Source organism: Harpia harpyja, chromosome 18 (genome assembly GCF_026419915.1).
Source record: "Harpia harpyja isolate bHarHar1 chromosome 18, bHarHar1 primary haplotype, whole genome shotgun sequence".
NCBI classification, from domain to species: Eukaryota; Metazoa; Chordata; class Aves; order Accipitriformes; family Accipitridae; genus Harpia; species Harpia harpyja.
This window is the reverse complement of record NC_068957.1, coordinates 177,122-202,326: the sequence shown is the minus strand read 5'-3', so window position 1 is coordinate 202,326 and position 25,205 is coordinate 177,122. Positions and strand designations below refer to the sequence as shown.

Genomic DNA, 25,205 nt, shown 5'->3' with positions numbered 1-25,205 from the left:
TGTGCCTCCGCATGTAGGTATATATATATGCGCCTGTGCCCGTGTGTGTGTATGATTATGTATGTGCATGGGGAAGTATATGTTTGTGCTTGTGTGTATGTACATCTATGCATGTATAGATGTGTGTGTGTGTTTATATGTGGGTATGTATAATGTGTGTACACATGTGGATGTACCTATGTGTGCATATGCATGTATTCCTGTCTCTGTATGTGTATGTGTGTGCGCGCATACGTGGATGTGAGTGCAGTGCACGCGCAGATAGGTGTGTGCATGTGTGCATGCAGGCATACCTGTACGTGTGCAAGTGTGTGTATGTCCATGCCTCTGTCTGCATATGTCCACAGCTACGCACGTGTCCATGTCTATGGCCATATGCATGTCTGTGTGTCTGTCCAGGCACCCACACTGGCACACGTGTCCATGTATCTGTCTGTACAATCCCACACCAGTACATCTGTCCATGTGTCCGTGTGTCCATCCAAAGGTGCATGCTGGTACCTGTGTCTGTGTGTCCGTCCATAAGGAGCACATCAGTACCTCTGTCCGTGTGTCCGTATGTCTGTCCATAGGTGCACACCAGTACCCATGTCTGTGTGTCCATGTGTCTGTCCATAGGTGCATGCTGGTACCTGTGTCCATGTGTTCACCTGTCCGTCCATAGTTGCATGCCAGTACCTCTGTCCATGTGTCCATGTGTCTGTCGATATGTGCACGCCAGTACCTGTGTCCATGTGTCCATGTGTCTGTCCAAAGGTGCACGCCAGTATCTGTGTCCATGTGTCCATGTGTCTGTGTGTCTGTCCATAGGTGCAAGCCAGTACCTGTGTCTGTGTGTCCGTGTGTCTGTCCATGGGTCCATGCCGGTACCCGTGTCTGTGTGTCCATGTGTCCGTGTGTCTATCCATAGGTGCAAGCCAGTATCTGTGTCAGTGTGTCCATGTGTCCGTGTGTCTGTCAATGGGTGCATGCTGGTACCTGTGTCTGTGTGTCCGTGTGTCCGTGTGTCTGTCCCTAGGTGCACGCCAGTACCCATGTCTCTGTGTCCATGTGTCCGTGTGTCTGTCCATAGGTGCAAGCCAGTACCTGTGTCTGTGTGTCCGTGTGTCTGTACATGGGTGCATGCTGGTACCTGTGTCCGTGTCTGTCCATGGTTGCACGCCAGTACCCGTGTCTGTGTGTCTGTCCATAGGTGCACGCTGGTACCTGTCTCCATGTGTCCCTGTGTCCATGTGTCTGTCCATGGGTGCATGCCAGTACCTGTGTCTGTGTGTCCGTGTGTTTGTGTGTCTGTCCATAGGTGCAAGCCAGTACCTGTGTCTGTGTGTCTGTCCATAGGTGCATGCTGGTACCCGTGTCCGTGTGTCCATGTGTCTGTCCATGGGTGCATGCCGGTACCTATGTCCGTGTGTCCATGTGTCTGTGTGTCTGTCCATGGGTGCATGCCGGTACCCATGTCCGTGTGTCCATGTGTCTGTCCATGGTTGCACGCCAGTACCCGTGTCTGTGTGTCCATGTGTCTGTACATAGGTGCATGCCGATACCCATGTCTGTGTGTCCGTGTGTCTGTCCCTAGGTGCACGCCGGTACCCATGTCCGTGTGTCCGTGTGTCTGTCCATCGGTGCACGCTGGTACCCGTGTCCGTGTGTCCGTGTGTCTGTCCATGGGTGCACGCCGGTACCCGTGTCCGTGTGTCCGTGTGTCCGTGTGTCTGTCCATCGGTGCATGCTGGTACCCGTGTCCGTGTGTCTGTGTGTCTGTCCATGGGTGCATGCCGCTACCCGTGTCCGTGTGTCCGTGTGTCTGTACCTAGGTGCATGCCAATACCCGTGTCTGTGTGTCCGTGTGTCTGTCCATAGGTGCAAGCCAGTACCCGTGTCCGTGTGTCTGTGTGTCCATGTGTCTGTCCATGGGTGCATGCTGATACCCATGTCTGTGTGTCCGTGTGTCTGTCCCTAGGTGCAAGCCAGTACCCGTGTCCGTGTGTCCGTGTGTCCATGTGTCTGTCCATGGGTGCATGCTGATACCCATGTCTGTGTGTCCGTGTGTCTGCCCCTAGGTGCACGCCGGTACCTGTGTCCGTGTGCCCGTGTGTCTGTCCATGGGTGCACGCCGGTACCCGTGTCCGTGTGCCCGTGTGTCTGTCCCTAGGTGCACGCCGGTACCTGTGTCCGTGTGTCCGTGTGTCTGTCCATTGGTGCACGCTGGTACCCGTGTCCGTGTGTCCGTGTGTCTGTCCATGGGTGCACGCCGGTACCCGTGTCCGTGTGTCCGTGTGTGGGTCCATCGGTGCACGCTGGTACCCGTGTCTGTGTGTCTGTGTGTCTGTCCATGGGTGCATGCCGCTACCCGTGTCCGTGTGTCTGTACCTAGGTGCATGCCAATACCCGTGTCCGTGTGCCCGTGTGTCTGTCCATGGGTGCACGCCGGTACCCGTCTCCGTGTGCCCGTGTGTCTGTCCATCGGTGCACGCCGGTACCCGTGTCCCCATGTACACCCGCGCACGTGATCCTGTGTCCGCCCGCAGCTCTGCGCGGCCTCCGGCCGGCAGGGGGCGCGGCCCGTCGTCCTCACCCCCGACCCCTCACGGGGCCGCCATGGCGGTGCGTCCTGCCCGCTCGGTGTTGAGCGCCCGGCGCGGCGGGACTGCCGCCGCCGCCGCCGCCGCCAGAGAGCGCGGGGCACCGCGGCGTGGATGCTGATCCGGAGCCGCCGCGGTGCTCGGGGCAGCGCTGCAGGCGGCAGGGAGCGGGCGGCGCCGCGGGGCGGGGCGGGGCGGGGCGGGGCGGGACGAGGGCGCTGCCGGGACCCGGGGCGGGGCGGGGCGGGGCGAGCCGAGCCGAGCCGAGCCGAGCCGCTCCGCTCATTGCCGGTGCCCGCCGCAATGCGCAGCCGGAGCAACTCGGGCGTGCGGCTGGACGGCTACGGGCGTCTGGTGCAGCAGACCATCCTCCGGCACCAGGTGCGGGGCCTGCCGGAGTGGCGGGGAGAGGGAGGGACCGGAATCCGCCTCGCCGCGGGATCCCGGTGCGTCCCGCCGGCCCCTGGGCCTGGGGAGCCGTCGCCGGACCCTGCGGGCCGGGCCAGGCGGAGTTAACTGGGAAAGGGGGCCGCGGCCCCTCGGTGTATCCCCCCTCCGCAGGACGCGGTGACGGGCCTGCTCCCCGCCAGCGCCGACCACCGGGATGCCTGGGTCCGGGACAACGTCTACGGCATCCTGGCCGTCTGGGGGCTGGGCTTGGCCTACCGCAAGAATGCCGACCGCGACGAGGACAAGGCCAAGGCCTACGAGCTGGAGCAGGTAGGAGGGAGCCGGCGGCAGGGGGGCCTGGCCAGTGGTACCCGGGAGCTGGCCGTCACCTCCTGGCTGGTTTGCTTTTGGCACGGCCCAGCTCTGGGGCCAAAAGGCCACCGGAGGCTGTGCAGTGAGAATGGGGACAGGGCTGTCCCTGGGCGTGGGGGGCAGTAGGAAGGGATGTCAGAGCCCGCTCCTCCCAGAGCACACTGGAGCCCAGCCGGAGGGTCCAGCTCTCTGGCTCCGGAGTGATCTGGAGACGCAGCCCTTCTCCCAGGGGCTGGGGAGCTGCGTCCTGCAGCCGTGCCCTCCCTCCCCCTGCACAGCACAGCAGAGCAGCTTGGCCTTGCTGGCAGGCCAAGAAACCTTGCTTCCTTCTGCTGTTGCCTAGGGAGAAGGGGGCATGGAAATGTGACCAGGGGCTCTGGTTACAGACACTGGAGCCCTGCAAAGGTCAGCAGCCAGCTGATCCTGAGTCAGGGTTTCTCCTGGCTGCATGGGGATTAACGAGGCTGTTTTCCTTGTTCCTGCAGAGCGTGGTGAAGCTGATGCGGGGGCTGCTCCAGTGCATGATGAGACAGGTAGGGGCTGGGGAGCACCTCCGAGAGTCGGGTGGTCTCCTCAAAGCCTAGCTCTGCCACAAAGACTGTCAGTCCCAGCTGTGCTGGGTCTTGCCAGCCTTCCCTGACAAGCAGAGGGAAGGTCCCCTTCCAGCAAGTCTTGAAATAAGCTCTGACTTGGCATCTGTCCCCGGTGTGATGGAAGTCCCAGTGCTGTGGGCTGGTGGCCAGTGGAGCCTTTGCCAGCTGCTCCCTGTCTTGTGGCCTGGCTGGCACTGGGACTCCACAGCTCTTCTCCCTGAGGGCATTTGGGGGGACCCTTTTCTCTCCACATGGTGCAACTGTGGCTGTGGGCCCTCCGTGGCTGCAGCCCCGCAGTGGGGTGGCATGTGAGCCTGCACTCACTGCCTTGGTGCGTGGAAGGGCTTGGACCAGGGGCTGTAGGATTTCTGCCCTGCCGGGCACAGCTCCACATGCTGGCCTGACAGCATGGGGCAGCCCTTGGCTCTGGGCCTGCCAGACCTCTCTGGAGAGAGAGTTTGATGAACCTCTGCATCTCCTTGCCCTTCTCAAGGTGGACAAGGTGGAGGCGTTCAAGTACAGCCAGAGCACCAGGGACTGCCTGCATGCTAAGTACAACACCCACACCTGTGCCACCGTGGTGGGGGACCACGAGTGGGGTCACCTACAGATGGATGCCACCTCGCTCTACCTGCTCATGCTGGCACAAATGACGGCCTCAGGTGATGCTGTTGGGAGATGCTATTGCAGCTTTGAGCATGCTGATCTCCAGGGCTCTCCATGTTCTCAGTTTGGGTACAGCTTCCTGAGTGCCAAGCTGCTGCAATGGCCTCCCCGACCTCACTGTTTTCTCACTCTCACAGCACCTGAGGTGGATTTGGGCCCCTCAGTGTTGTCTCTCTAAGAGCCCCTGTTTGCCTGAAGACCCAGAGCTGCCATAGTGGGGTGGGAGTGGGGATGGGAGCCAGCCAGGACGTGGCTCCTGTGGGGCAGACGTGCACTGAGGAGGAGGGGTCTGGCCTGGGTGACTGCAGCCTGTGGGCTTGGAGTGATTAATGTGAATTCCTGCCCCTGTTTCAGGCCTCCACATAATTCACAGCCTGGATGAAGTCAACTTTATCCAGAATCTTGTGTTCTACATTGAAGCAGCCTACAAAACTGCGGTGGGTAGCCCGTGCTGGGGAAGGGGAGCGTGTCCTGGGGGTGCAGGTGGTGGGATGGTGTATGGGGGCAGCTGTGGGTCCCTCCTGAGCTGCAGCGGGCAGAGTCCCACAGAGCCTGCTGGGAGCACCACCAATGGGTGGGATTTGAAGGCTTTCTGGGTGTGCAGTGAAATGCTGCCTGCTCCAATGTGCTGCTGCCTCTGTGCAGGACTTTGGGATATGGGAGCGCGGGGACAAGACGAACCAGGGCATCACCGAGTTGAATGCTAGCTCCGTCGGCATGGCCAAGGTGAGCCGGGGAGAGGTGCTGGGTGGGTGCCGGGGAGCACCAGTGGCCCCGTGCTGCTTTTTTACAGGGAAGGCTGGGCATCTTGAACTGTTGAGGCTCAATGCCCCATGGCCCATGCAGTGATAGGTTCCTGGGGAGGAAGACCCTTCTCCCCGTGTGCTGGGATAAAACTGTGCCCCTCTTGCCTGAGTTTTGTCTGAACTGGGAGTGAGAAATTAATTGGAGTGTGTGGCAGAAATGTCCAGGGCCCTGCTGATGTCTGGCTACCTTTGGCTTTGGAGATGTGGTCATGTTCTGCCCAGGGGTGCTCTGCAGCCACAGAAGGGTTTAAGTTTGTTTAAATTTGGGCAGTGTGTTACACAGAGGGGCTGGCATAGGGTAAGAGCTCTTACAGATGAGCAGCGTGGTGGAGGACTTGCTGCTTTGGGTCTTGCCCTGCTTGCAGGCTGCCCTGGAGGCACTGGATGAGCTGGATCTCTTTGGAGCAAAGGGAGGCCCGCAGTCGGTGATACGGGTGCTGTCGGACGAGGTGCAGCACTGCCAGGTGAGACCCACACGGGTGTTACACCACGGCAGGGTGAACTGTGACCTGCTGGGTTGCGGTGTGAGCAATGCCCGGCCTGGCAACCTAACCACCCCTCCTTCCCCTTCGCCTAGTCCATCCTCCACTCGATGCTGCCCAGGGCCTCCACATCCAAGGAGGTGGACGCCAGTGTGCTCTCTGTCATTTCCTACCCAGCATTCGCTGTGGAGGACAGCGAGCTGGTGGAAATCACCAAGCAAGAGATCATCACAAAGCTGCAGGTAAGCGGCTCTGCCCTTGTCTTGCCCTTCTCAGGAGACAGCTGCAGTCCAAAGTGTTGTAGCCCTTTTCTCTCCAAAAATGTGCTTTGGGAGGGGGTACTGGGGCATGCCTTCTCCCAGTCTCTGTGACCTGTGGCAGAGGTGTGCAAAGAAACAGTCCTGTGTACTGTGGCCCTAGGCTGTGATCATGGTGCCTGAGCACTAGGTGAGTGAGTGAGAGGGTATTTGGCTGGAAGAAACCCCCTGCCATGCTTCTGCATTGAAGGTTGAAGGCATTTCATGCTGTGCCCCCTACTCAGCACCTCTTTCCCTGCCTTCCAGGGGCGCTACGGCTGCTGCCGCTTCCTCCGGGATGGATACAGAACCCCCAAAGAAGTAAGTGTCCCCGGCCCTGCCACCTGCCAGAACTTGACTGCCAAGCAGCAGCTACCTTGGGCTGTGTTTGCAGCCCCCCTGGCTGCAGCACAAAGGCTGTGGTGAGGAGCACTGGGAAGATGAGAGCCCTGAGTAGCCCCAGGCAGTGTTATGGGTCTGGGCAAGGCTTCCCAAAATGCCACAGCCTGTTGCAGAGGTGGTACATCCCACCCATGCCCATAGCAGATGGACAGAAGCTGGCTCTGCTTGCATCTTGGGACCTGGTGGTGGTGTGTATCTCTTAGGCTGGGGAAAGACGGGACCAATGCCCTGTGTGGGAGTCCTGCCAAGGTGGGCTCTTTCCCCAGCTGTCCCAGGGCTGCACAAGCCCTGAGTGAGGGCCAGAGGCCTGTGGAGACGACCATGCAGTGCTCCTCCCTGATGGCCTCAGCTCTGCGATAGCACTGGAGGTCACAAAGCTGCTTCTGCCTCTGCCGGGACAGCAGGCAGCTTGTGTGCTGCCACACTTGGCTCTCAGCGGAGCGAGTAGAGACTTTCTTCTGCTGCTCTGGGGAGGAAAACCAGGAAAATTTTATAAGCAACAGTCACATTTGATAACCACAGAACCAGGAAATGGTACTTGGAGGCTCTTCAATCATCACCAGCTGGTGGGGCTCCTTTGGGCAGAGTGCCTCTAAATGCTCCTCCTCTGCTGTGCCTCTTCAGACCTGGCTGTAATAGGCAGCATGTGTGGCTGCATCTCTCCAGAGCCAGAGAAGAGCAGCAGCATCTCCAGTCTAACTTTCCCAGTGCTCATGAGCTTTGCCAATGTGCAAAGCCACAGATTACTTCTGGGGAGCTGCGAGGCATGGGAAGGGCAGCGTTGCCTGCAGTGGCACTGCAGCTGGCTGGAGTCAAATGGGAGTTTGGGAGCAGCAAGGGGGCTGTTATGCTGTTGTACAAGGCTCTGGGGTGCTCTCCTGGGGACTGGGTAGGCTCCCTTTGCCCAGGAAGGCTTCAGTCCCTTTGGCATCAGTGCAAGGGGCTTGGGAGAGGTTGTCTGATGGGAAGGACACATCTTGGAGAAGAAACTGCTTTTCAGCTCTGTCTCGGTCATCATCTGCAGAGGAGAACTGGGAGGGCATTTGAAGCTGGGGTCTCGGGGGGAGTAGGACCCCTGTCAGTTTGAGGGGACCCTGCCACCCACCACCTGCCTTGCTGTCATGCCCTCCCTGCAGGACCCTAACCGCCTCTACTATGAACCTGCTGAGCTGAAGCTGTTTGAGAACATCGAGTGTGAGTGGCCTCTCTTCTGGGCATACTTGATCATTGATGGGATTTTCAGCGGAAACATGGAGCAGGTAAGGGAGGCAGGACCTGCTGGGCTAGAAGGAAGTCCTTAGCAAGGAACACGTGTGGGGGAAGGATGCAGGGAGCCATGGCCAGGGGCAGATCCCCTGTCCTCTCTTCTCAGGTGCAGGAGTACCGGGAAGCCCTTGAGGGGGTTCTCATCAAGGGGAAGAATGGGTTGCGCCTGGTGCCAGAGCTGTACAGCGTCCCACCGGATAAGGTGAGCAGTCCTGAGCTACAGTGGGAGCAGGAATGTCTCATTACCAGACAATTAGGTTTTAACTGCTTATTAACCCAAACTGTTAGTAAAGCAGCACATGTAGTGCATGGAAACCCCATGTAAAAAAAAGTGTGGCTTGGAGCTGTTATAAAACCATGTTGGATAAATAAACTGCTTTTTTTCCCCCCAAGCGTTTCTTGCCCCATACACAAGGGTGCTTTGCTGACAGGCTGCTAGCCTGGAGTCTGAGTCCTCTGAGAGCTCAGGACACACAGACCTGGGCGGAGGAGGTTGTGCTGAGCTCCCATTCAGTGGCGAGGGTGTTTGTGTGGGCCTGAGCTGAGAGCAACAGCCTCCTGGTGCCCAGGTGGTACAGGAGAGATGCTCTCTTCACCAGCATCCGAGAGTGTTGCCCTGGTGCTCCTGGGGCATGTCAGTCATTCCTGTGGGATGGCCTGTGTTGGGAACCCAAACACGGTCTGAGCAGCTGATCTGTTGTCTGATGCCTGGGGCAATCATGAGAAGAGGGGAGGAATGTAGCCAGGATGTTTTGGACCCTCTGTGGCAAATGCTTTCGTAGGTTTTTTTTTTAAGCCTTAAACTGCTGGACTTCAAAATGCAATGATGATGCTTCCTTCAGCATCCCATGTCTGGGGATCCCTACCTGACCTCCTGGCTTGTCTTCCAGGTGGATGAGGAGTACAGGAACCCCCACACTGTGGACAGGATACCCATGGGCAAGCTGCCGCTCATGTGGGGGCAGTCCCTCTACATCCTGGGCTGCCTGATGGCCGAGGTATGGTCACCCACCGTGCTGGGGAGGGCTGTGGGACCAGGCTCTGAGCTCTGAAAGGGCAAATGCTGCCACCCTGAGCCAGCTACCATGGGGAAGTTGTCACCTCTATCCCCCAGGACTTCTTAAAGGTGGGTTGTCAATAGGCATCACCCATTCTGCCCTGCCCGTTAAATGTTCATTTCCTCATACCTCTTTCTCCTCAGGGGTTTCTAGCTCCCGGTGAAATAGATCCCCTCAACCGCCGGTTTGCGACTGTCCCCAAGCCCGATGTGGTGGTCCAAGGTGAGGGAAAGAGACTGGTCCCACCCCTGTGCCTGGCAGGCGTGGGGACTTTGCCCATGCAGAATTCACGCGGGTGGCACTGCTTGCTGGGTGGCTGCTGGTGCAGCCATATCTCAGCCTGGGCAAAGTGGGTATAAGATGGGCTGCAAGTCCTTCTACTCCACCTGCATTGCCCCAGGGAAATATCACCTGCTACAGACTCCTCTGCAGAGGTTGAAAACTATCTTGTCCTCCTGCCACTCAGCAGGGAAGGCTTGGGTGTAGAGAGTGTTAGGAGGAGCAAGGCAGACCTCTGCAGTGGGAACTTGTTCACAGAGGGACCCCAGACAGCTGCCTCTACGTGTCGTGGCACCTTGTATGTGTCCCCAAAGGCCAGGCGCAGTCCTGTCACGCCCCCGTGCCCCTGCCGCACTGAGCCTGTCCTTCCTCTGCAGTGTGCATCCTGGCAGAGACGGAGGGGATCAAGGCAGCCCTGAGGAAGGAGGACATCGACGTGGAGACTGTGGCAGATGTCTATCCCATCAGAGTGCAGCCTGCTCGCATCCTCAGCCACATCTACGCCCGGCTGGGTGAGCTGGGCTCCCGGCTGCTGCAGCAAAGGGGGTGCAGAAGGGTCTATCCCATCCCCTGGCACTCCTGCTCATAGGTGCTGATGTCCTGCCCTGCTGCTCTCTGCCTGGCTGATGAGGGCTCTGCCACCCATTCCGGGGCCTGGTAAAGCTACTCCTGCCCAAGGGGAACTGGGGTGGCAGGCAGTGCTATTCAGGGTGATTCTGAAAGGGATAAAGTTTTGGCATTGCAGTTGCACAGTCACTCCAGGGACAGGCAGAGGCTCTGATCTATACAGGATGGACTTGGTGTGGGCAGGAGCCAGCTTTCGTTCCTCTACCCAGATGTCAATTGGGGTGGCAAGCTGGATCCCAGAGAAGGGTCCCCTGGCAGTCCTTGGCTGAGGGAGCCTGTAGCTCAGGTGGGATGACTGTTGTTGGAGGGTTGTCAGGGCTGAGTGAAGGGAGGGTGTGCTCAGAGCTCTGCATGCTGCAGCCCCTCGGGCATGGGGCTTGTGCGGGAGCTGGAGACCCAGCCTGGGCCAAAGGGGAAACCTGATCCCCTGTAGGCTGCGTGCACTGGCTAATTTAAGCCACCAAAAGGCCAAGTGTGACATGGGCAAAGGGGACAGGGGAGCAGCCTGGCAGCTGCCAGGGCTGACATGACCAAGGGGTGATGCTGCTGCTGTACCATCCTGGGCTCTGGGAGTAATCCAGGAGCAATGAGAATGCTGATAGAGCTGTCAGCTTTGGGGGCCAGCCCTGTGCAGGTGGGTACCCCTGGCCCTGCCCCAGCTTCTGACATCCCCAAAGACATGGAGGTCTTTGTTGCAGAGGTCAGGACAGGCTGTATGTCCCTGTTTCAGCAAGAGTCCCTGGGGATGGCCTGGGTGTCTCTAGCCACATGGGCAGGGCTGGGGGACAGAGCATCACCATCCCTTAGAGCTGTGCCAGCTCAACACAGGGTCCTGGGGCACCCCAACCACAAACCAGCCTTTTCCTGCTGGCTGGTAGCACAGACGCCTGTCTCTGCTGCTGCATCCGCTTTTGTGAGAAGACTTGCACTAAAAAGTCCTCCTCCTGCCCCCCCGCTAGGCCGCAACAAGCAGATGTGCCTGACAGGACGGCCCTATCGGCACATGGGTGTCCTTGGGACCTCCAAGCTCTACAACATCAGGAAGAACATCTTTACCTTTACCCCGCAGGTAGGTGGCATTGCATGGGCTCGTTCCCAGCTGTCATGCGATCTGGAACTGGGCAGGAGGTTTCTCCACTGGCTGAGCACTCGAGTTGTTCTCAGGGGTGGCCTAACACCCTCTGAACAGCCTGGGAGAGTGGAGCAGCCCCAGCTCCGTGGAGGGAAGCAGCAGAGTTGGTGGTCCTGGCTGTGTGCGTGCTAGGAGGAGATGGTTTCAGCCTTCTGATGATCAGTGTTGGGTGAAAATCTCTTTGCTCACCCTGACAAGGACACCAGGAGGAGGCTGATGGCAGGACAGGGATCCCTCTGTTCCATGTCCAGCATAGTGCAGGGACAAGCAGCGTTGCAAGCCTGGCACTGTGGAAAGTGCATATTCACTTGGGGTAGGCACAGCACAGACCATCTGTATGAGGCCTGGGTGATGCTGCTGCTGAGCTGTGGTGTTACCTCCTCATAGTTAGTGGCCAGTAGCTGCCCTGGTGCTTGAGGGTCCCTTGCTAGACTGTACTGGCACCTACCAGGTAAGGTGGGATGAGCTGTCGGTGCAAAGGAGCATCTCCCCTGGGTGCACTGTGAGGCTGGCCTGGCTGAGCACCTGTGGGAAGATGTGGGTGGCACCAAGGGACCTGGCAGCTGCAGGAAGGGCCACTCACATCTTCCGCTGTCCCTGCAGTTCATAGACCAGCAGCAGTTCTACCTGGCTCTCGACAACAAGATGATTGTGGAGATGCTGAGGACAGACCTCTCGTACCTCTGCAGCCGCTGGAGGATGACTGGGCGGCCGACCATCACCTTCCCCATCTCCCATACCATGCTCGGTATAGATCCTCTGGCCTCACAAGGCGTTTGGCTAGAGCAGCCCTGGGAAGCAGCCTCTGTGGGAAGAAGGGGGTGGGCAGATGTGGGACTGTCTCAGTAATGGGGACAGTGTGAGGCTGGAATAGCCAACAGCGTCCTGTAAAGAGCTTACTGCTCAAAGGAGCCACACTGAGTTGGCAGCTGTTCTGGCAGCTAGCTGGGCTGCCTACCAAGCACTAGTGCCTGCAGCTCAAGGGATGTTTGCTGGCATGGAGGTATTCAGTCGCTGGGCAGCCAGGCTTGTTGGGAGGCCTTTTGGGAGCAAGACCAAAAAAACCAATCCCCCTGTAAAAGTGTTTTTGGGGCTTTTCCTGCATCTTGACTCTTTGCCAAGAGTAACCACCTACTAAAGGCTTTCCTAGACAACAGGGAGGGGAAAACAGCAAACCAGAAGGAGCAAAGAGCTGTCCAATGGCACAGAGCAAAACTGGCTTCTCTGGAGCAGCTCACAGCTTCCCTGTGAGCTTGGTGCAGGGAAGGGACTCTGTTCTGCTTTCAGGCCTTTTTGGCTCTCCTTGGTACTTGAAATCCCCTTAGTGTTTTGAGCATGCCCTTTGCTGTGGTGTCTTCTGCCCCTGACAGCAGCACCCCCTCCAATGCCTTGTGTGAAAGGCAGGGACAGAGCAGGGGGCTGTTTGGGTGCTGCTGTCTGGTACTGTCAGCTTCAGTCCAAGGTGAAATCCCAGGAGCCTGAAGTGTGTCTTGGGCTGGCTTTCATGGAATCCAGCCTGGACAGTCCTGAATTTCCCTTTTTGGGTGGTGCTTTTGGTACAACAGCCTGGCTGTGCATGCCAAAGAAAGGGTCTGGCTGATGCCATGGTGCTTTATATGTTTGAATGCCCACCTGACCCTGTGTTACCTTCTGGGAGCCTGTTTGAGCGGGAGAGCCTGACTGCCTGTATCTTGGTCCCCAACAGATGAAACGGGCAGCAGCGTGCACCCCACGGTGCTGGCAATGCTGCGGAAGCTGCAGGACGGGTATTTTGGTGGCGCAAGGTGAGCACAGCTTCCTGGGGTGCAGGAGGGGAGAGGGCTGGTGGCCTCCAAGAGCCTGGTTATGAGGGTACCTGCTAGGCCTGAGCACTGGGTGTTGGGGAACAAGCTGTGGAGGATACATTGGGGTGTGCTAGACTGTAAGTGCACCCTGGGGCTACAGTCCCAACAGAGCAGATGCAAGAGAGGAGATATCTCTTCATGCCATTAAACCCATTGCTGCAGGATCCCTCTAATAGCTTTGGGGCAGCCCTTCCATGCCCACCTGTGGCTGGAGGAGTTGCAGGCAGCTAAAGCAGGCACTGGGGCATGTGTACGCTCCTGGGCAAGTGTGTCTCCCTGCCAAAGGGCCTGCCCTGGATTCAGGAGGCAAAGCCAAGGGTATTGTCTCCACCTTCCTCTCTGTGTGACCTCCCCTCCTCTCGCCCAGGATCCAGACGGGTAAGTTGTCGGAGTTCCTGACAACGTCGTGCCGAACGCATCTCAGCTTTATGGACCCTGGGCCAGAGGGTAAGGTCTTTGCCAAGAGTTATGAGCTCAGCATTGACAGCTTTGAGGAGCTAGATGCCGAGGAGTGGCTGCATGGCTTGCAGATAGCAGAGGATGGTAAGGGGGAACAGGCCAGTCGCTGCTGTGGCGTGGCAAATGCGAAACTCACCTGTAAACCCGTAACACTCAACCTCTCTGCCAGCATCCGCCACTGTGTTCATCATACACTTGGGTTTTCACTGTGTGTCTGTTGCCATCTGACCCTCCATCAATTAACCTTGTCTGGGTGATGCTCATGGTGACATCAGTGGGGTGGGACTGGGTGAATTGATGCAGCTGTTGTAGCCCCCTCACGAGAGGGGTTTCACAGCCAGGCAGGGCTGAGGCTGGTGGAAGTGGACATGAAGAGCATGGAGGATGCTCTGGAACGAGCTGCTGCAACCTTTGTAGGCTGTTGCATGGGGAAGAGATGAAGGGTCCGCAACCTGCCTCTGCTCGGGAGATTTGGCTGAGAATCTTTGGTGCACAAGTGTTGGTGCAGAAAGTGATGATACAGTGCCCGAGACAGTGGGGCAGAGCCACCACGTCCCCAGGCAATCTCTGTTGTTTTCCTGAAGCCTTTGATCCTCATTGGGCAGAGCTGCTCCAGTGGCTGCCAAATTGAGGCCTTGCTGCTGTGGATAGGATGCCCTAGAGGGCCTTGGCCTGTCACAGTGTGATGGACCCACCTTGTCCTGAGACCATGGTGGGGTGCAAGTTTTGCTGCTCCCCTTGCAAGCAGGCCTGGGTACGTCCTCCTCCTGTGTGACCTAGTGTTGGTCATCTTCCCAGCCTTCCCATCAGTCTGCTCTGCCTCTGCTGCTCCTGTAGCCAATGTTTGCGCTGCTGTGACTCCAAATACTTGTTTCTCTTGCCCTCCTCTCACTTTGCCTGCAGTCTCCTTGCAGGCTGCACTGGGGCTTCTCCAAGGTGTCTGCTTCCCTCCAGCCCCAATGGGAGACAGGGCCTGCCTGGCCTCTCTACAGCAGCTAGAAGATGCTCAATTTTAAGTTTTTCCTGTGGTCAGGTGCTGCAGCCAGGCAGGATGATGTTCTCAAGCCTGATGTCTGGGGGACTCCTCCAGCTGAGCCTTCAGGCGCTGGCACAAGGCATCCGCAGCAGGAGTGGAAAAGGGATGCCATACTGTCGGCCTCGGATACAGTCTGCAGCTCACCTCCTGGGGAACATACCACAGAGCTTGTCTGCCAGCTGGAGAGTGGCAAGGCTTTGCCCTGGCCCACTGGCTGGAAGTGCATCGACAGCTCTGTGTTGTATTGCATTGCCTTGGCATGGGGCATCTCTCCCCCCAGGGCATTCCCCCTCCTGCTGGAGGCTGGGCAAAGATTAAGGCAGGAGCTGTAGCTCCTCCAACTCCTAATTAGAAATAATTGGTAATTTTTTAATTAGAAATTACTGTTGCAAAACCCACCCTGCCTTGCTCCCATGCTGGACTCCTGCTTGGATGAGGCCCTTGCTGTGCTGGGGTGCTCTTAAGCAGTCTCTGCTTGGACAGGCTGTCCCTGGCTGTGCCTCTTACTTCCCTGGAGGGAAAGAGCATGAGGGTTTCACCATGGGGTTTGAGCAGACTCTGCTGTCCTTGCACAGGCTTGAACCAGACACACACTACAGCCCCATTGCTTCCTTAGTCCAGGTGGGACTCAGAGGGGCCTCACTTTGGCCCCAGCTGGCAGCCAGTGTCCCATGCAGCAGAGTAGTGCAGGAACAGGGGTGCCACAGCTGCCGTGCTTTGTGAGCCTGGCTGCTGGCACTAGCCTCATGTTGTCACTTTGTGCAGCCAGCAAAGCTTTGCCCTGGCTGAGGCACAGCTGGGGAGCTCTCTGGGGCCTGGGAGTGCCCCGGCGCAAAGCAGCTGAACCCTCCCTCTTCTGCCTTGCCTTCCAGCGGACACGTATGACGAGGTTGCTCAGTATTTGGACCACCTGCTGCAGCGCACAGTTCCCCAGTCGAACCTTCCTCCCACCGCCCAGCGGGGAGGGCTGAGCCGCTTCCGGGCTGCTGTCCACACCACCCGTGACCTCATGTCCCTGGCATCCAAGGCCAAGGACCTTCATGTCCAGAGTGAGTAACTCCAGCACCCTCAGCACCTTCACTCAAGCCCAGGGGTGAGGCTGAGGTGCTTTGGGAGCTTTCCCAGCTGTGCAATGCTGGGGCCTCCATGGACTGCAGAGCAACCCATAATGTGCCTGGACAAAGGCACATTATGTCTATCCTGTTGGCCATGGAGTATCTTGGAATTGGTGCCTGTGCAGTCCTCGTGGAAACTGCTGAACGATAAGGGTTGGCAGCTCCCCATGGTGTTCCTCTAACTGGGTGGGCAGGGACTGCTTCTCCCACAGCTGACTTCTCTGCAGGGGCTGCTGGGGGAGCAGAGTGTTAGATGTGAGGTGGTTTGGGGCACAGCAGTGGTAGCTGGGGTTGAGAAGTGTCCGCACCAACCTTGGCTTTCTTTTAGATGTTGGGATGTATGTCCCCAGCAAGATCTTCCAGGCATCCCAGCAGTCAGTCAAGCTGCTGAGTTCACCCCACCAGCATGACGTGGATGGCAAGGTGAGCCCTGTCCCTCCCGGACTGGCTGAGCAGTGCCATCCTTTCAGCCGGAGCCAGAGTGTCCTTGTGGGGCTGCATGGGGAAGGATTGGTGTTTGGCAAGGGGCAATATCTATGGGTGAATGGCCTTGGCTCTGTAACCAGACCACACTTGGTGTGGGGTGCTAGCGGTGCTAACCAGGAGCATGGGTCTCCCTTCCCCCAGAGCCATGCACTCCATGCAGAGATGAACCTGCCCCGTGATGAGGATGGCAATGTGGACTGCAAGGCACTGGTGGACCAGCTGCGCATCTGCCCCACGCTGCAGGAGCAAGCGGACATCCTCTACATGCTCCACATCCTCAAGTACGATGAGTTCCAAGTCCTGCTTGCTCACTGAGCAGAGAGAGATGGCGCAGCCATGCAGATGTCCTGACCCACAAAGCCTGGGGGCTGCCACGGAGCTGCCGCAGGGCAAATTGCTGGCTATAACCTGGCATCTCCTGCAGGGGGCCCGAGTGGCACACGGGGCTTGATAGCGAGCCTGGCCCAACCGTCAAGGAGCTCCTCACTGAGCTGTACGTGCGGGTGGGGGACACACGCCAGTGGGCCCTGATCCGCTACATCTCTGGGATCCTCAAAAAGAAGGTGGAAGCTCTGGACGAGGTAATAACCGGGCAGTCGGCCTTCAGCAGGCTGAGGTCCGTCGGGGAAGAGGCAGCAAGAGCGGGCAGGTGAACTGTGGCTGCATCAGCTCTGTCTGCCTCATGCTGAGGTCCCAAACCCTGAGCTGCTGCTGATGCCTGGGGTGACTCTTTCTGTCCCCAGGCCTGCACTGACCTTCTGTCGCACCAGAAGCACTTGACAGTTGGGCTGCCCCCGGAGCCACGTGAGAAGACGATCTCTGCGTGAGTGTGGCACCTCTCCCTCCCCATGCGTGCTGGGCTGGGGCTGGATGTGAGCCTGCTGCTCTGGAGTCCATGGGCAGGAACAGCTCTGGGTGGCTGTGTCCAGCCCGCATCTCTCTTCTCTGGGCTGTACAGACCAGGAGATATGCAGGGCTCACTCTGCTGCCTCTCACCTGCTCTGTCATTTGTTCCCTCCCCAGCCCGATCCCCTACGAGGAGCTTGTTTGCCTCATTGATGAAGCCAGTGAGAAGAACCTCAGTGTGTCCATCCTCACCCAGGTGAGGGGCCAGGGCAGCAGGGGACCCCACAGCTGGGTGTCTGCCCTGGTGAGTGACAGTGGGGTGATCTGCCTCTTCCCCTCCAGGAGATCATGGTGTACTTGGCCATGTGCATGCGCACACAGCCCACACTCTTTGCTGAGATGTTCCGCATCCGCATCGGGCTCATCATCCAGGTGATGGCAACGGAGCTGGCGCACTCCCTGCGCTGCTCGGGTACGTGCGGTGGGGACGGCACCCTGGCTGGGGTGGATGTTGTGGTGCTTGGGGCACTGTCAGCCAGGAAGGAGAAGCACTGTTAAAAACAGGCAGCTCAGCGCCAGGACAAGACCCTGCATGAAAGTGCCGGGGTCTGCAGCTGGACTGTTCTCGGGCAGCACAAGCGGGTGATTTCACTGCAGTCTCTCTTCAGGCATGTGTTGGGCTGGCATGGGGAAGTCTCTGTTGTAGGCAACACCGGGAGTTAGTGTACGTCTTTGGAGGATGAGCTCCCGTACCAGTGCTTCCCCTGCTAACAGTATGGGGTGCAGGGTAGAAATGTCCCAGGGGAGCTGTGAAGCGGGGTACAAGATCCCACTCTGTTCTCTCCAGCTGGAGAAGCCACTGAGAACCTGATGAATCTCAGCCCGTCAGACATGAAGAACCTCCTCTACCACATCCTCTCTGGCAAGGAGTTTGGGGTGGAAAGGAGCGGTGAGTCTCTCAGCAGGGCTGTGAGAGAATCTCTGGGCAAAGCTGGGTCCTGGTGCAGAGCGTGGCCAGCTCCAGGTGTTCCCACCTGTGGGGGATGTCGCTGTCCTCCTGCATGTTCAGCACAGCTGCGTCTGCACTGCAGTGGTCCAGTGAGAAGCCATGCTCTTCAGGGTGGTGCTGAGCTGATTTCTGGAGATCAAGCCCGAGTCCTGGGGCTATTGGGCCTTTGCTTAGTTCAGCACTTGACCCAGTCAGGCCTGAATTGAAGCAGTCCTGTGCTGTGCTCATGGATCTCTGGTGCTGGTTGGGATAGAGGGCAGGGGTGTGCAGAGGTACCAGCACCTGAGCAGCAATGAGGCATCTGTGCCCTGAGCCATGGTACCCACTCTAGACCTCTATTCCCTTCCAGTGCGATCAGTCGACTCGTCGGTCACCACTATCTCCATCTGTGAGGTGGGGGCTGTTGGGGCTACCAAGCCTGAGCGTGCTGGCATCGTCAGGCTGAAAAGTGAGATCAAACAGGTAAGGGCAGGTGGTGCAGGCTGCCTCTGCCAGGTTTTGTGGGTGACAAGCAGCTACAGGACAGGTAGGATTGACAGGAGAGCAGGAGCTCGCTCACTCTGGAGCTGCAGAGAGCTTACAGCTGCTTCCAGGAGCTCCTTTTGGCTCCAGTCCTGTCCTGGGGGGAGAATTGGGGTAAATCTGTTAGTGGGGGTGGGGGTTGCTCTGACAGTGCAGTACGGGGGGGAGCACAGGGGTGCTTGAGAAGGTATAGTGGCGGGGAGGACCACACGGTGTCCCAGGCATGGCTGGTGTCCTGGTGGGCCTCCTGCAGCAGCAGAAACTTCATTTCCTTCTTCTCTTGCAGCAATTGGATAAACGTAGGCAGTCTCTGACTGGGAGTAAGGTGAAGCCACCCTGGTCCTCCTGCAGCCTCAGCTTTTATCCCTCACGCCATGCACCAGGGCAGCTTCCAAGCATGCATGAGTTCATGAGCTTTCCTAAACAGACCTGCTGAGTGAGCTGCTGCAGCACTGAGCTGGCTTCCCCTCTCGGCACGCTCAGGGTTGCTCTGTTCAGGATGGGAAAAGGAGGCTGGCTCCTTGGGAAGAGGTTGGCATGGCTTAACATGGGGGCCCAGGGCTGGCACTGCCCTACAGCCTTCAGGGAGCTTTCCTTTGAGTGGGACCTGCTGTGTTTGGACTGGCAGGGAGGAGGGCTTCTCTAAGCCATGGGTGTATTAGCATTACGGCCAGCTGGGAGCTGTGCTCTGTAGCTGCTATGGCTGAATAGATTCCATTATACCCACAAAAACTGGCTGAGCAGGATGGCATGATGTTTCCAGTGCCACGACCAGCAGCGGCCCTGCCAGGCAGTTTGCTGGTGATCACTAGATCCTGTGTGTAGCCTCCCCAGCTGTTTCTTCTCTGGGGGAAGAGGCTCCTGCCCAGCTACAGATGACAAGGACCTCCTCTGGTGCCTGGCACGTGTCTAGGAGGAGTCCTGAGCTCTAGGAGAGGTCCCGTCCTCAGAGACAGGACATGCAGGGACCAGGCTGATGCAGCAGGTTTATGGCCAGCCTGCTGCAGTGTAAAACTGGCATCGCAGAGAGACCACGTATGTGGCGAGGAGGGTTGTCCATGGGCAGTGACCTTGCTGCTGGCCCTCCAGTCTGCCTGAGACTAAATCCCTGCCTGTGCTAGCAGCCAACAGAGCGGTAGCAGCCCTGCTGCTGCGTGCCAGCCTGCACAAGCCCGCTGCTGCTGCAGTACCAGTATTTGGGGCCCTGCAGCTGCTCCGTGCCCTGGCACAGTCCTTCCCCTCTGGTGCTAATGTGAGAGTTTCTGCAGCTCGCCTTTCAAAACTACCTCTCAGTCTCCAGCTAACCACAGCCCCTGGGATAACTGCCCTGTGACCTAAGCTTGGTCCATGCTGCTGCTGCTCTGCTTGCCGTGATGGCTGCCCTGCTCTGGCACAGTCTGATTTTTGTCTCTACCTTTCTCCTTCAGCCCCTCAGTTTGCAGTCTGGAGACACTGACTTGAAGTCCTCTCTGGTAACCTGCGTTTGTTGGCTGCATGCATGGGGTCTGTCCTGTTTGTGGCTGCAGAAAGGACCTGTGCTCTGGGGGGTGCTGCAGGGAGCCGGGGCTGCAGGGTGGGCTTTGCCAGGGGTAGGGGGTGGCAGCTCTGCCCTGGGAACCAGGCTGCGTGAGCACAAACTCTTGGGCAGCAGTGGGCTACATTCTTGTGGGGTATTTAACTTTGCAGCAGTCTCTGTGGTCCTTGTTTTGTCTGCCCAGTCCGCTGGGCACGCAGAGCTGCTGGGCAAGGGCTCCTTTTCAAGAATGCTGGAAGACCAGGGCAGTAAGGACAGCCGACAGGGCCAGTGGCAGCGGAGACGGCGGCTGGATGGGGCCCTCAACCGTGTCCCTGTGGGCTTCTACCAGAATGTCTGGAAGGTCCTACAGAAGGTGAGCTGGACTTCTGGCTGGCTTTTCTCCATGCATGTGAGCCTGTGGTCCCAGGCACCAGCCTTGCCAGGGGGACTTAGGCACCCGGGGCTGGTCTCCCATCTTGTGTAGATATGTGTTTCATGGACAAGGCCTGCAGCTGGCCGTGGAAAGCTGGGGAAGACCTGGAGCTTCCTTGTAGGCATGCAGGACCTACCTCATACTGTGCTGACCCTTGCAGAGCGGGGCTAGGTCTGCTGAGGTGCTTTATACGTTAGCCAGGCAGGGGCAGGCTGGAGCCACAGCTGAAGCAGCTCCAGGCATAGCTCGTCCTCAGCATGGTAAGCCAGAGAGCAGAGCCTTGTGCTGTGTGCAGGAAGGCTCTGGCTGATGCAGAGTGATGCTGTGCAAAGCGTCAGGAGGTGGAGCTGGGTTGCATGGGCAGCACGTACCAATGCTCAAGTGGGAGCGAGTAGGTGGGCTGGACCTACATGTCTTAGCACAGTGCTTCTCCAGGTCATAACCATGGTCTGTCCTTCTTGTTCTGCAGTGCCATGGCCTCTCTGTGGAGGGCTTTGTTCTCCCCTCTTCAACAACCAGAGAGGTAGGAGGTTTATGTGAAGGGGAAACAGGGCAGGTGGGTTGGGGCTGGATGCTGGGTTGCCCTGGCCGAGTGCCCAGCATAGCTCAGGACTTGTGCTGGCGATATGGCGCTCTAAGTGCATTTCTTTTTCCCTCCTCACAGATGACCCCAGGGGAAATTAAGTTTGCTGTGCATGTGGAGTCGGTCCTCAACCGTGTGCCCCAGCCAGAGTACAGGCAGCTGCTGGTAGAGGCTATCTTAGTGCTCACCATGCTGGTGGACATGGAGGTGCACACCATTGGCGGCATCATAGCTGTGGAAAAGATCTTGCACACAGCCAACGACCTCTTCTATGAGGAACAGGTAGGGGCCAGGCCTCATGCAGGGGCCACAGCCTGCACCCAGGGCTGCTGGCTGCGTTCCCCAAAGCTACACGGGGTTCACCCAGCTGGAGGGTCCTGCCTGTTGTCCCCATTGTGTTCATGGGGCGCAGCAAAGATGTAGTGTCCTCTTCCCACTGCTCACCATCGATGTGTCATGCTGTGAGTGCAAAGGAAGATGCTTGGGATGGAAGCTGGTGAGGGGGCTGCCCTTGTTCCTAATGCTGCCTTTCTCCTTTGCTGTCCAAAATCCAGAAAGCCCTGGGTGCTGATGACCACATGCTGGAGAGGGATCCCACGACAGGGATCTGCAGCCTGCTGTATGACAGCGCACCAAGTGGTCGGTTTGGCACCATGACCTACCTGTCCAAGTCGGCGGCCATGTACGTGTACGACTTCCTGCCTACTGACGGCTGCTCCATGCAGTAGCTCTCGCAGCTCCTCTCCCTAGGCTGCAGATGCCACAGGAGGGTTGTTTCATACAGCTTTTAAAGATGGGCATTAGGCTAGTTTGCAGGCAGCCTGCATGGCCATCTCTCCTCCCAGTCCTGGCCTCTCAGTGGGTGAGCAGCTCTCCTGAGGAGCTGTGCAGGAGGCACACGCTAAGCTGACCTGTGCCTGCGTGCAGACTGTGGAGCAAGGGCTGGCAGGGGAAGGCTGAGCTTTGAAGCCTGCTTTTGTTAGAAGTGTCTGCCTGCACAGCTCCTCCTGGGCCATCACCCCTGGAGGGGCCTGTGTTTGAGGGAAATGGAAAGGGCCCCCCCTCACCAAGTGCGTGTGCTCAGCACTGCAGCGTTCCCTGGGAGCTCACGCTCTCCCTGCCTCCAGCAGATTCAAGGGTTTTAACCTGTTCTGTGCTGCTTTTCATTCCAAATTTGCAGGATTTATACTAGTGTAGGCTGGCATTCTTGCTCTTCCTGCTGCTGATGGAAAAGCCTTAGAGGAATAGGGGATGCTGCCTGAGCCTCTCTCCCAGCACACTCAAAATCAAAACAGTCCAACCTAGCCACAGCTGTGCTGCTTGGAGGTAGGTGGCCCATCATGCCCCCCTCAAGTGTGTGGAGCTGGGTAGGCTGTGGGAGCCAGGAGCATCCCAAGGTGGTAACAGATCCCTGTTACCACCAAGCTGTGAGGACAGGGCTTCTGGCTGGCTGGGGGATGCTGGTGGCAGCCCCTCCATGCCGTCTGCTCTGTCCCTGGCAGTGTTGCTAATGGCTAAGTCTCAGGTTCCCAAGTTCATATATGCCCTGTGAAGCAGCTCTGAGCTGCCTGCTTGGCTCAGCATTAGCTGTGCCATCACAGATGTCTTCTTAATGCGCAGCTCTGGCCTCTGCCCCAGCTCCCACAGCCTTGCACAGGAGAGGGGTGGTGACTTTAGACTTGGTCCCAGCTCTGCTCTATCCTGCACGTCAAACCCCAGAGCAGTTGGACTGATGGGGGTCAGGCATACACACCCCACAAAGTGGTGGGGTGAGTGGGGCTATAAAGTCATAGAATCATAGAATAATTTGGGTTGGAAGAGACCTTTAAAGGTCATCTAGTCCAACCCCTCTGCAATGAGCAGGGACAGCTTCAACTAGATCAGGTTGTTCAGAGCCCTGTCCAGCCTGACCTTGAATGTTTCCAGGGATTGGGGCATCTACCACCTCTCTGGGCAATCTGTGCCAGTGTTTCACCACCCTCATTGTAAAAAATTTCTTCCTTAGGTCTAGTCTGAATCTACCCTCTTCTAGTTTAAAACCATTACCCCTTGTCCTATCACAACAGGCCCTGCTAAAAAGTTTGTCCCCATCTTTCCTATAAGCCCCCTTTAAGTATTGAAAGGCTGCAATAAGGTCTCCCTGTGCAGCCTTCTCTTCAGGCTGAACAACCCCAACTCTCTCAGCCTTTCCTCACAGGAGAGGTGTTCCAGCCCTCTGATCATATTTGTGGCCCTCCTCTGGACCCGATCCAACAGGTCCATGTCTGTCTTGTACTGGGGACCCCAGAGCTGGACACAGTACTCCAGATGGGGGTCTCACCAGAGTGGAGTAGAGGGGGAGAATCACCTCCCTTGACTTGCTGGCCACGCTTCTTTTGATGCAGCCCAGGATACAGTTGGCTTTCTGGGCTGCGAGTGCACGTTGCTGGCTCGTGTCCAGCTTTTCATCCACCAGTCCCTCCAAGTCCTTCTCTGCAGGGCTGCTCTCAATTCCTTCATCCCCCAGCCTGTATTGATACTGGGGTTTGCCCTGATCCAGGTGTGGGACCTTGCACTTAGCCTTGTTGAACCTCATGAGGTTCATATGGGCCTGCTTCTTGAGCTTGTCCTGGTCCCTCTGGATGGCATCCCTTCTCTCAGGTGTGTCAACTGCACCACTCAGCTTGGTGTTATCTGCAAACTTTCTGAGGGTGCACTCAATCTCACTGTCTATGTCATTGATTAAGATATTAAACAGTACTGGTCCCAGCATGTACCCCTGAGGGACACTACTTGTCACCGATCTCCATCTGGACATTTAGCTGTTGACTGCTACCCTCTGGATGTGACAATCCAGCCAATTCCTCATCCACTGAATAGTCTGCCCATCACATCAGTCTCTCCCCAATTTAGAGAGAAGGATGTTGTGCGGGACCGTGTGAAAGGCCTTACAGAAGTCCAGATAGATGACATCCGTAGCTCTTCCCTTGTCCACTGATGTAGTCACTCTGTCCTAGAAAGCCACTAGGTTGGTCAGGCAAGACTTGCCTTTGGTGAAGCCATACTGTCTTGAATCACCTCCCTGTCCTCCATGTGCCTTGGCATAGCTTCTAGGAGGATCTGTTCCATGATCTTCACAGGCATAGAGGTGAGGCTGACAGGTCAGTAGTTCCCAGGGTCCTCCTTTCTACCCTTTTTAAAAATGGGTGTAATGTTTCCCTTTTTCCAGTCATCAGGGACTTCACCTGACTGCCATGACTCTTCAAATATCATGGAGAGTGGCTTGGCAACTACATCAGCCAATTCCCTCAGGACTTGTAGACTTATGTATGTTCAGGTTCCTCAGGTGGTCATGAACCTGATCTTCTCTTACAGTGGGATGGATTTTGCTTCCCTAGTCCCCTTCTTGTGGTCCATCCACTGAAGAGGTGTGGGAAGAGAGGTTACCAGTGAAGACAGAGGCAAAAGAGTTGTTGAGTACCTCAGCCTTCTGCTCGTGTTTTTACCAGTTTGCCAGTCACATTCATCAGGGGGGTATGCTTTCTTTGACCTTCCTTTTCTGGATGACATACCTATAGAAGCCCTTCTTATTATTCTTTGCATCCCTTGCCAAGTTCAGCTCTAGCCGCACCTTGGCCTTCCTGACGCCATCCCTACACAACTAGGCAGCATCCCTATACTCTTCCCAGGATACCTGTCCCTACTTCCACTGCCTGTGCATTTCCTTCTTGCCCTTTAGTTTGATCAGCAGGTCTCAACTCATCCATGCAGTCTCTCACTTTCATTTCCTGATTTCTTACACCTGGGTATTGAGAGCTCTTGCACTCTATGGAAAGCATCCTTAAAGATCTGACAGCTCTGTTCTGCTCCCTTGTCCCTGAGGACAGTTTCCTAAAGGGTCCTGTTGACTAACTACTTAGACAACTGCAAGTTTGCTTTCCTAAAATACAGGGTCCTGACTTTACTCTTCACCTGACCCATATCCCTCAGGACTGCAAACTCCACCAGTGCATGATTACTGCAGCCCAGGCTGCCTCCAATCTTGACCTCACCAATTAGCTTGCTTGTGTTGGTGACCATCAGATCCAGTATCGCATCCCCTCTGGTAGGGCTATCTATTACCTGGCTTAAGAAGTTATCCTCAGTGCATTCCGGGAGTCTCCTGGATTGCTGTGGCAGTTTGACCCTGGCTGGATGCCAGGTGCCTGCTAAAGCCGCTCCATCACTGCCCTCCTCAACTGGACAGGGGAGAGAAAACACAACGGAAGGCTCATGGTCAAGATAAGGACAGGGAGATCACTCACCAGTTACCATCATGGACAAAACAGACTCAACTTGGGGAAAATTAGTTTAATTTATTACCAATCACATCAGAGTAGGATAATGAGAAATAAAACCAAATCTTAAAACCCCTTCCCCCCATCCC

At 57.1% G+C, this 25,205-nt stretch overlaps 2 protein-coding genes across 9 annotated transcripts in view; both read left to right on the top strand.

Moving 5' to 3' along the window:
• The first annotated feature begins 2,875 nt into the window (after positions 1-2,875).
• PHKA1 (phosphorylase kinase regulatory subunit alpha 1) lies at positions 2,876-23,670 on the top strand. 7 transcript variants are annotated; one of them, XM_052813848.1, is made up of 33 exons: positions 2,876-2,963; positions 3,144-3,302; positions 3,830-3,877; positions 4,431-4,599; positions 4,958-5,040; positions 5,249-5,329; positions 5,775-5,873; positions 5,987-6,133; positions 6,455-6,508; positions 7,726-7,848; positions 7,962-8,057; positions 8,746-8,853; positions 9,057-9,135; positions 9,570-9,704; positions 10,779-10,888; positions 11,555-11,699; positions 12,657-12,735; positions 13,163-13,242; positions 15,163-15,339; positions 15,734-15,828; positions 16,033-16,172; positions 16,316-16,472; positions 16,635-16,714; positions 16,915-16,993; positions 17,080-17,209; positions 17,585-17,686; positions 18,096-18,208; positions 18,555-18,593; positions 19,696-19,740; positions 19,987-20,157; positions 20,687-20,740; positions 20,882-21,082; positions 21,355-23,670. In XM_052813848.1, the coding sequence occupies exons 1-33, from the start codon at positions 2,886-2,888 to the stop codon at positions 21,526-21,528; spliced, it is 3,630 nt and encodes a 1,209-aa protein (XP_052669808.1). In that variant the 5' UTR covers positions 2,876-2,885; the 3' UTR covers positions 21,529-23,670. The 7 variants fall into 7 exon arrangements, with proteins under 7 accessions (XP_052669808.1, XP_052669806.1, XP_052669807.1 ...); XM_052813846.1 differs by having other exon boundaries at positions 13,163-13,338; XM_052813847.1 differs by lacking the exon at positions 18,555-18,593 and having other exon boundaries at positions 13,163-13,338.
• HDAC8 (histone deacetylase 8) overlaps positions 21,370-25,205 on the top strand; it is a 53,536-nt gene continuing 49,700 nt past the window's right edge. For both annotated transcript variants that reach the window (XM_052813865.1, XM_052813856.1), the window contains exon 1: positions 21,370-21,482. The gene's annotated coding sequence lies outside the window, so the exon portion shown is untranslated. The remainder of the gene's footprint in view (positions 21,483-25,205) is intronic.

Coding starts and splice junctions, on each gene's coding strand:
- PHKA1 (XM_052813846.1), top strand. CDS start 2,886: ATGCGCAGCCGGAGCAACTCGGGCGTGCGGCTGGACGGCTACGGGCGT. Junction 15,340..15,733: donor CAAGGACCTTCATGTCCAGA/GTGAGTAACTCC, acceptor GCTTTCTTTTAG/ATGTTGGGATGTATGTCCCC. Junction 16,715..16,914: donor CGTGAGAAGACGATCTCTGC/GTGAGTGTGGCA, acceptor TTCCCTCCCCAG/CCCGATCCCCTACGAGGAGC.